Here is a 10,581-nt window from a genome sequence, read left to right on the forward strand (position 1 = left end):
CCCCAACGAGCTATCACATTCGGGGATGGAAATCAAGGTTTGGTCAAAGGATTGGGTAAAATTGCTATATCTCCTGACCATTCTATTTCCAATGTTTTACTTGTAGATTCATTAGATTACAATTTGCTTTCCGTTTCTCAATTATGCAAAATGGGCTACAACTGTTTATTCACTAATGTAGGTGTCACTGTCTTTAGAAGAAGTGATGATTCAATAGCATTTAAGGGAGTGTTAGAGGGTCAGCTATACTTAGTGGATTTTGATAGAGCTGAACTCGACACTTGCTTAATTGCTAAGACTAAGCGTCTGTTTGGTTGGGCTGTGGCTGTGAAAAAAAGTTGCTGTGGGCTGTGAGCTGTGGAAAAAGCTGTTGTAGGCTGTAAGCTGTTAAAAAGCTAAAAACCGTTTGGTGGAAACCACTAAAAGTCGTTAAAAATTCTTCGATATATGTTTTCACAGTTCCATCCGAAAAGTCACTAAAAGCAGGTCCAAGTGTGCTTTCAAATTTGCACTACGAGAAAGTCAGCTTTTAGAAAAAGCTGCTTCCTGGATCCAGCCCTTTGGTTGGCTTTTGGCTTTTAGGGGGCAAAAGCCAAAGCCAAAAGTCAAACCAAACACACCCTAACATGGGCTGGCTCTGGCATCGCCGACTAGCACATGTTGGGATGAAGAATCTTCATAAGCTTCTAAAGGGAGAGCACATTTTAGGACTAACAAATGTTCATTTTGAGAAAGACAGGATTTGTAGCGCATGCCAAGCAGGGAAGCAAGTTGGCACTCATCATCCACACAAGAACATCATGACGACCGACAGGCCGCTTGAGCTACTCCACATGGATCTATTCGGCCCGATAGCTTACATAAGCATCGGCAGGAGTAAGTATTGTCTTGTAATTGTGGATGATTATTCTCGCTTCACTTGGGTATTCTTTTTGCAGGAAAAATCTCATACCCAAGAGACATTAAAGGGATTCTTGAGACGGGCTCAAAATGAGTTCGGCTTAAGGATCAAGAAAATTAGAAGCGACAACGGGACGGAGTTCAAGAACTCTCAAATTGAAGGCTTCCTTGAGGAGGAGGGCATCAAGCATGAGTTCTCTTCTCCCTACACGCCACAACAAAATGGTGTAGTGGAGAGGAAGAATAGAACTCTATTGGACATGGCAAGAACCATGCTTGATGAGTACAAGACTTCGGATCGGTTTTGGGCCGAGGCGGTCAACACCGCCTGCTACGCCATCAACCGGTTATATCTACACCGAATTCTCAAGAAGACATCATACGAACTCCTAACCGGTAAAAAGCCCAACGTTTCATATTTTAGAGTCTTTGGTAGCAAATGCTTTATTCTTGTTAAAAGAGGTAGAAAATCCAAATTTGCTCCTAAGACAGTAGAAGGCTTTTTACTAGGATATGATTCAAACACAAGGGCATATAGAGTCTTTAACAAGTCCTCCGGACAAGTTGAAGTTTCTTGTGACGTTGTGTTTGATGAGACTAACGGCTCTCAAGTAGAGCAAGTTGATCTTGATGAGATAGGTATTGAAGAGGCTCCATACATCGCGCTGAGGAACATGTCCATTGGGGATGTGTGCCCTAAAGAATCCGAAGAGCCTCCAAAAGCACAAGATCAACCATCCTCCTCCACGCAAGCATCCCCACCAACTCAAAATGAGGATTAGGCTCAAGTTGATGAAGGAGAAGATCAAGCAAATAAGCCACCTCAAGATGACGACAATGATCAAGGGGGAGATGCACATGATCAAGACAAGGAGGATGAAGAACAAAGACCGCCACACCCAAGAGTCCACCAAGCAATTCAACGAGATCACCCCGTCGACACCATCCTCGACGACATTCATAAGGGGGTAACTACTAGATCTAGTGTTGCACATTTTTGTGAGCACTACTCTTTTGTTTCCTCTATTGAGCCACACAGGGTAGAGGAAGCACTACAAGATTCGGATTGGGTGGTGGCGATGCAAGAGGAGCTCAACAATTTCACTAGGAATGAGGTATGGAATTTAGTTCCACGTCCTAATCAAAATGTTGTAGGAACCAAATGGGTCTTCTGCAACAAGCAAGATGAGCATGGTGTGGTGACAAGGAACAAAGCTCGACTTGTGGCCAAGGGATATTCCCAAGTCGCAGGTTTGGATTTCGGTGAAACCTATGCACCCATAGCTAGGCTTGAGTCAATTCGTATATTATTGGCCTATGCTACTTACCATGGCTTTAAGCTTTACCAAATGGACGTGAAAAGTGCCTTCCTCAATGGACCAATCAAGGAAGAGGTCTATGTTGAGCAACCTCCCGGCTTTGAAGACAGTGAGTATCCTAATCATTTCTATAAGCTCTCTAAGGCACTTTATGGGCTCAAGCAAGCCCCAAGAGCATGGTATGAATGCCTTAGAGATTTTCTTATTGCAAATGGATTCAAAGTCGGAAAGGCCGATCCTACACTCTTTACTAAAACTCTTGAAAATGACTTGTTCGTATGCCAAATTTATGTTGATGATATTATATTTGGGTCTACTAACGAGTCTACATGTGAAGAATTTAGTAGGATCATGACACAAAAATTCGAGATGTCTATGATGGGGGAGCTGAAATATTTCTTAGGATTTCAAGTAAAGCAACTCCAAGAGGGCACCTTCCTAAGACAAACGAAGTATACTCAAGATATCCTAAGCAAGTTTGGAATGAAGGATGCCAAACCCATCAAGACACCCATGGGAACCAATGGGCATCTCGACCTCGACGAAGGAGGTAAATCCGTCGATCAAAAGGTATACCGGTCGATGATAGGATCTTTGCTATATTTATGTGCATCTCGACCAGATATTATGCTTTTCGTATGTATGTGTGCAAGATTCCAAGCCGACCCTAAGGAAGCTCACCTTACGGCCGTAAAACGAATCTTGAGATATTTAGTTTATACTCCTAAGTTTGGGCTTTGGTATCCTAGGGGATCCACATTTGATTTACTTGGTTATTCTGATGCCGACTGGACGGGTTGTAAAATTAATAGAAAGAGCACATCGGGGACTTGCCAGTTCTTGGGAAGATCCTTGGTGTCTTTGGCTTCAAAGAAGCAAAATTCGGTTGCTCTTTCAACCGCCGAAGCCGAGTACATTGCCGCAGGCCATTGTTGCGCACAACTACTTTGGATGAGGCAAACCCTTAGGGACTACAGTTACAAATTAACCAAAGTCCCTCTTCTATGTGATAATGAGAGTGCAATCCGCATGGCGGATAATCCCATTGAGCATAGCCGCACTAAACACATAGCCATTCGGTATCACTTTTTAAGGGATCACCAACAAAAGGGAGATATCGAGATTTCATACATCAACACTAAAGATCAATTAGCCGATATCTTTACCAAGCCTCTTGATGAACAAACTTTTAACAAACTTAGGCATGAGCTAAATATTCTTGATTCTAGAAACTTCTTTTGTTGAATTGCACACATAGCTCATTTATATACCTTTGATCATGTCTCTTTCATATGCTATGACTAATGTGTTTTCAAGTCTATTTCAAACCAAGTCATAGGTGTATTGAAAGGGAATTGGAGTCTTCGGCGAAGACCAAGGCTTCCACTTCGTAACTCATCCTTCGCCGTCACTCCGAGCATCACTCTATCTTTGGTATAATCTTCACTCATTTATTTATGACCAAAGAGGGAGAGAGTAACTCTAAGGGCTCTAATGATTCCGTTTTTGGCGATTCATGCCAAAGGGGGAGAGAGTGAGCCCAAAGCAAAAGGACCGCACCACCACCAATTTTAAAATTTTAGTTTTTCAAAGAGTATTTTCAAATTGGTATCTTACTTGTGATATAATTTCAAATTGGTATACCCTCTTCAAAATTATTATCAAAACCCTCTTGATCACTAAGAGGAGGATTTCATTAAGGGGGAGTTTTTGTTTAGTCAAAGGAAAAGCATTTGAAACAGGGGGAGAAAATTTCAAATCTTATTCATTTATCTTTGACTATTTGCAAAAGGACTTTGAAAGGAATTTACAAAAGAGTTTGCAAAAACAAAACATGTGGTGCAAGCGTGGTCCAAAATGTTAAATAAGAAAGAAACAATCCATGCATATCTTATAAGTATTTATATTGGCTCAATTCCAAGCAACCTTTGCACTTACATTATGCAAGCTAGTTCAATTATGCACTTCTATATTTGCTTTGGTTTGTGTTGGCATCAATCACCAAAAAGGGGGAGATTGAAAGGGAATTAGGCTTACACCTAGTTCCTAAATGATTTTGGTGGTTGAATTGCCCAACACAAATAAATTAGACTAACTAGTTTGCTCTAGTGTACAAGTTATACAGGTGACAAAGGTTCACACTTAGCCAATAAAAAGGACCAAGTATTGGGTTCAACAAAAGAGCAAAGGGATAACCGAAGGCACCTCTGGTCTGGCGCACCGGACTGTCCGGTGTGCCACCGGACAGTGTCCGGTGCACCACCGGACAGTGTCCGGTGCACCAGAGGACTCCAACTCAAACTCGTCACCTTCGGGAAAATACAGAGGCGCTCAGCTATAATTCACCGGACTGTCCTGTGTACACCGGACAGTGTCCGGTGCTCCAAAGAAGAGGGCTCTGGAACTCGCCAGCTTCGGGAATTCGCAACGGCTAGTCCGCTATAATTCACCGGACATGTCGGTTTTACACCGGACTGTCCGGTGTGACATCGAAGCAACGAATACTTCGGTGCCAACGGCTACCTGCAGTGCATTAAATGCGCGACAGCGCGCGCAGAAGTCAGACACGCCCATGCTGGCGCACCGGACACTCTACAGTACATGTCCAATTCTCCACCGGACATCCAGGCGGGCCCAGAAGACAGTGCTCCAACGGTCGAATCCCAACGGCCTTGGTGACGTGGCTGGCGCACCGGACATGTCCGGTGTACACCGGACTGTCCAGTGCACCATACGACAGTCAGCCCCACCAAACGGCTAGTTTGGTGGTTGGGGCTATAAATACCCCCAACCACCCACCATTCATGGTATCCAAGTTTTCCAGCTTCCAACCACTATACAAGAGCTAGCATTCATTGCAAAGCACACCAAAGAGATCAAATCCTCTCCCAACTCCACACAAAGCTTTAGTGACTAGAGAGAGTGATTTGTAGTGTTCATTTGAGCTCTTGCGCTTGGATCGCTTCTTTTCTTTCGCATTCTTTCTTGAGATCATACTCACTTGTAATTGAGGCAAGAGACACCAATTGTGTGGTGGTCCTTGCGGGAAGCTTGATTCCCAAGTGATTTGAGAAGAGAAGCTCACTCGGTCCGAGGGACCGTTTGAGAGAGGGAAAGGGTTGAAAGAGACCCGGTCTTTGAGAAGAGAAGCTCAACGGGGAGTAGGTTTGGAAGAACCGAACCTCGGTAAAACAAATCCATGTGTCACACTCTTATTTGCTTGCGATTTGTTTTGCACCCTCTCTCGCGGACTCGATTATATTTCTAACGCTAACCCGGCTTGTAGTTGTGATTATTTTTGAGAATTTCAGTTTCGCCCTATTCACCCCCCCTCTAGGCAACTTTCAAGCGGATCATGGGTGGGGACGGCAGTGCTGACAGGCGGGGCCTAATTGCTAGAGGGAGAGCGGGGCGCGAGCGAGCGGGGCGTTGCGGCTGACGGGTGGGGTCGGCCGTTCAGCGGGAGGGGAGGCGCGACGCAAGCGCGGGTGGTTGGGCCATACTGGGCCGTGAGTGGAGGGGGGGGAGAATGCGAGCGCGAGAGAGAGTGGGCCAAAATTGGCCCAGCTGAGGAGGGGGGAGGGTTTTCCTTTTTTTTCTTTCTTCCTTTTCTTCTTAATTCATTTTCTCTTCTATACAAATATTCATTTATGCTTTCTAGGTGCCAAAAATGAGATATTAAATATGAAGTGCTACTAGAAGTCATGGTGTATGCATATGATGAATATAATGCTTCATGGGGTCTTAGGAGATTAATTAGGGGAGTTTAGGAGTTTTGGGTTTCTAACCTCGGGGTCAAAATTTGGGATGTTACAAAGTGCCTCATTTGGGCGGCCACATCGGAGTCATAATCCTCATTGCCCACTTGAGATGCCTGCGCTCCAAATTCAACAATATACCAAATACTTTCGTGGAGTGAGGTTAGATGTTGTCTCATTTTATCACTCCACATACAATAATCTTCACCATCAAAGTATGGTGGTTTGCCTAAGGGAATGGAAAGTAAAGGAGCACGTTTTAAAATACGACGATAGTGAAGAGGGATCTTACTATACTTCTTACGCTCTTGGCGCTTCGAAGATGTTGACTCGACGCCGGAGGTTGAGGGTGTGGAAGAATCGGTCTCGTAGTAGACCACCTTCTTCATCTACTTTTTCTTCTTGTCGCCCTTCTTGTGTGACTTGATGGAGCCGGCGGATTCATCTTTTTCTTCCTTGTGCTTGTGGCCGGCCTCCTTTGACGGAGACTTTTCTTTATTCTTCTTTCCTGAAGATCCGGGCTTTCCCGCGGTGATCAACTCCCTTTTGGTGTGTTCTCCCAACATCATTTCGAGTTGTTAAACTCTAATGAAGCACCAGACTTTGATACCAATTGAAAGTCGCCTAGAGGGGGGTGAATAGACAAAACCTATAAATTATAAACTTTGAACACATACTTCACCTAGGGTTAGGATTAGAAACATATAATAATGAATACAGAGTGTGGAGGAGAGTTCTTCTTGCTATGAGTTGCTCAATCAATGCGGATAACTTTGGGAGCGAAGTCAAAAGATTGTAAGCAAGAGAACTTAGAGAGAGGAGAGAGCAGGAATCAAATCGTGAGGTGAAGATCAACACAAATTAACACAACGATTTGTTTCTCGAGGTTCGGTTCCAATGAATCTACTCCTCGTTTAGGAGGCCACGAAGGCCGGGTCTTTTTCAACCCTTTCCCTCTCTCAATCGATCACATAGACCGATTAAGTGCTTCTTCTTAATCTTAAGGATCACAAAGACCCCGCAAGGATCACCACACACTTAGGTGTCTCTTGCTAGCTTTACAAGTCACTTAGAGAGTTTAGAAGGAGATGAAGAAAGCACGATTAAAAAGCCAAGCAACAAGAGCAACAAGAGCAACAAATGAAATACGAATAACACTCTCTTAAGTCACTAATCACTTATCTTAATTGTGGCACTTGAGTAGATTGGAAGCTTTGAATGTGTCTTGGAATGAATTTCTTGCTCTTGTATTGAATGTGGATGTATTGAATGCTTGGGTGTGCTGAATGGAGGTGGTTGTGGTTGTATTTATAGCCCTCACCACAATTATAGTCGTTGGACAGAAAGCAACGGCTTTCTGTCGATGGGCACACCAGACAGTCCGGTGCGCACCGGACATGGCACTGTTCATTGTCCGGTGCCTGCCACGTTACCCGACCGTTGGCGTCTGTAGCAGTCGACCGTTGGATCCGCCTGCTCTTGTGGCGCACCGGACAGTCCGGTGGCACATCTTACAGTCCGGTGCGACCTGCTTTCTCTGACAGTTTCTGACCTTCCGATCATTGGCAGTTGCAGTGGCAGTCGATCGTTGGCCCCTCTGCGGTGAAGTCGACCGTTGGCCGTGGGCTCATCGGACAGTCCGGTGCACATCGGACAGTCTGGTGAATTATAGCCGCGGAGCACTGAGTTTTTCCCGAGAGTGACCTATTCGTCGGGCGCGTCAGCCTGGGCATCGGACAGTCCGGTGCACCACAAGCTGGTGCAAGTATGACTCGCCCCATATTTAGAAACGACCCAATGGTCCATTTTACTTACAGATGTATATGAACTTTATGTATCTGAGAAAAGATCAACTAGGCAAACTAGTTAGTCTATAAGTTTTATGATGGTCGTCAAACACCAAAATATATTATGGAATTACAAGCTATCAGCAAAAGTAGGATCGATTACTCAAAATGCAATTCAAAGATTTTCGACCTCTTCTTTTTTTGTTTAGTTTGTTGGTTTACTTTGGCACTACCTCCATTATCGAATATTTTTCGTCCGCTAGTTCGTTTTTAAACTAAAACATGACAAATAAAAATAAAAATGAACGGAGGGAGTACATCATAGTCTTCTATGTGTCTTAGCTATATATGTTTTATTGTTGAGACATATGGTATCCCTTTGTAATAACTGGCGATGCAATCTGAATCTATTAGAGGAAAGTACCGGCGAAGAAAGTACATTAGCTCTTGCAACAATTATCTTTCCTCGGTCTGTCGGGCCCGGCTACGGCCTGCACAGATGGACTGGGCTTGGGCTAGCACGACACAATGAAGTTCATGTTGTTTAATTTCTTTAATTTAGTAAGTTATAGATTTTATATTATTGTGATAGTTGGACTTTATGTGATCAAATGATGTTAGCATTGTTTAATCTCTTTAATTTAGTAAGCTATAGACTTTACGTAGTTGTAATATTTTGATTTTATGTGGTCAAATATATAGGCCGGGATTAGACCGGCACGACCCAACGAAAGCACAGCGTGATTTAGGGTCGGGCTGTGTCACTATGTTTACACTTCGGATTGGCACGGCACATCCTAAAAAAATTTAGACTTTATTGACCTGAACCCGTTTGGGAGAAGCACGATAGGCTCACGTCAGGCTGGCCCGGTCCGACCCAATTAACAGCACTAGTCTCGGCTATATGATTTATTGTTGAGACATGTGGTATCCCTTTGTAATAACTGGCGATGCAATCTGAATTTATTAGAAGAAAGTACCGGCGAAGAAAGTCCGTTAGCTCTTGCAACAATTATCTTTCCTTGGTCAAAAGTCAAGACCGAACCATGGACAAACCGACTTACTACAATGACGATTCTGGTCCAAGATCCAAAATGCATGGTCATTAGCATTATCAGGTGAGCATGTGGCCACCAGCAATTCAAGCCTGACTTAGTTGACTTCGAATTCGGAGAAAAGCGTGCATTTCAGCGTAGGCGCTGCAGCACATAGCAGTATTCCAGACGATCACAATCACATGGCCAGCGTCCAGCAGCAGCAGCACTGCAGCAGTGTACGTATATAAAGGGACCAGAACCTGCCGTCCGCTTGCACTGGCGAATCGAGAGGGAGGCACCACGCACCATCTTACATTGCCTGCCGTAAGCAGATCGACTACTCAGCTCAAGGTTGAAGGCATGGCTGCATCCAAATTCTACGTCGCCAGCTGCGCCCTCCTCCTAATCGGTAAATTTCGCCATGCATCATTGTGATCGAATTACTCTTTGAGATAGATCAACTAATGAGCGGAGAAAGCACGCTGTGTGTGACCGCAGGCGTGGTGCTGCTGGGGCAGCAGGGTATAGATGGCGCCGTCGCCTGCCCCCAGTTCTGCCTCGACGTGGACTACGTGACCTGCCCGTCCTCCGGCTCCGAGAAACTCCCGGCGAGGTGCAACTGCTGCATGACGCCCAAAGGCTGCACGCTCCATCTCTCCGATGGCACGCAGCAGACCTGCAGCTAGCTCTGAACCAAAGTGTGCGTGATTCGATCTGGACAAAGACCAACCTGCCGGTTTTCGCAAATAAAACTTTGGCGCCTGTGCATGTGGCCATCCGAATAAATGTGTGCATGATCGTCTATATAGAAAAGTGAAAAACTAGTCCTTTCCCTTTTTTTTACAGAATGTTGTACACAGTGCATATTTACCTCCCTTTTCTCTCTTTCTCTCCTTTTCTCTCCCTCTCTCTCTCTCTATCCGATCCGGCCTCTATATAGCACAACCCAGAGAGTTTACCGGAGCTCCCAAAGGCATCATATATTATTGTCGCTCAATAAGCAAGACAAACGCTTTCGCCTAGCACACAACCCACTTCCAGCGATAGCACGTCAACGATTAGCATATAATCCAGCGTTGATGGAACAGCAAACGCAGATCCATCCATCAGGAGACCGGAGCATGGAACAGGGAACGCAGATCCATTCATCATCAGTATTTGCTCCAAGTCTCCAGAAGCTGGGGTTCGAACCATAACCCCTCTTCCTCCCACGCTTACTCTCCCTCCCATGCTTAACTTCTAACCATTATGTTCTACAAATGATAGATATTATAAATATTGTGAATATAGAAACCGTAGTAAGACATGGACAACTGACTATCGAATGTTGAATAATTAGACAATTTCTAGATTAAATTCTGAATATATATCATGACAAAATCAGAAGAACTGAAGTAAAAAGTCAAATCAGATGATGTGCACTGATCAGATATACTGATGGATGGCGCGGGCCGGAATCAGCAGGGTCGACGACGTCGAAGCAGCGAAATCATCAGGGTCGACGAGGTCAGAAGATCACGAGCAGTCGCGTGAGGACGCTTCCCAAAAACTTTATTCGCCCTCTCCCGGTGCAGGATCTCGAAGGCGAAGGGTTCCGGAGACCTGCTCTCCTAATCGCAGATGCACGTCTACGGTCGGGATGAACAGAACTGAAGGCGGCTCAGCTGTGAAGAGAGGCAAAAGCAAAAACTGGGATGATCTGGATGCTGGCTGCCAGGCGCCTTTATAGGGCCGAGTCCGCGAACAGATAGCTATCTTCGATCCTATCCGCCCGCGAAAA

General features: G+C 44.9%; 1 protein-coding gene across 1 annotated transcript; it reads left to right on the forward strand.

Annotated features, from left to right (window-relative positions):
* Positions 1-9,076: 9,076 nt before the first annotated feature.
* LOC100037813 (Putative serine type endopeptidase inhibitor) lies at positions 9,077-9,644 on the forward strand. The gene is made up of 2 exons (NM_001112513.2): positions 9,077-9,210; positions 9,300-9,644. Exons 1-2 carry the CDS (start codon positions 9,162-9,164, stop codon positions 9,485-9,487), a joined length of 237 nt encoding a protein of 78 aa, NP_001105983.1. The 5' UTR covers positions 9,077-9,161; the 3' UTR covers positions 9,488-9,644.
* Positions 9,645-10,581: the final 937 nt, after the last annotated feature.

Source organism: Zea mays, chromosome 3 (assembly GCF_902167145.1).
Source record: "Zea mays cultivar B73 chromosome 3, Zm-B73-REFERENCE-NAM-5.0, whole genome shotgun sequence".
Taxonomy (NCBI): Eukaryota; Viridiplantae; Streptophyta; class Magnoliopsida; order Poales; family Poaceae; genus Zea; species Zea mays.

Excerpts from the sequence above, each read along its gene's own strand:
- LOC100037813 (NM_001112513.2), top strand. The coding sequence starts at position 9,162 with ATGGCTGCATCCAAATTCTACGTCGCCAGCTGCGCCCTCCTCCTAATC. Across the intron at positions 9,211-9,299 it reads CTGCGCCCTCCTCCTAATCG|GCGTGGTGCTGCTGGGGCAG; the intron begins GTAAATTTCGCC and ends GTGTGACCGCAG.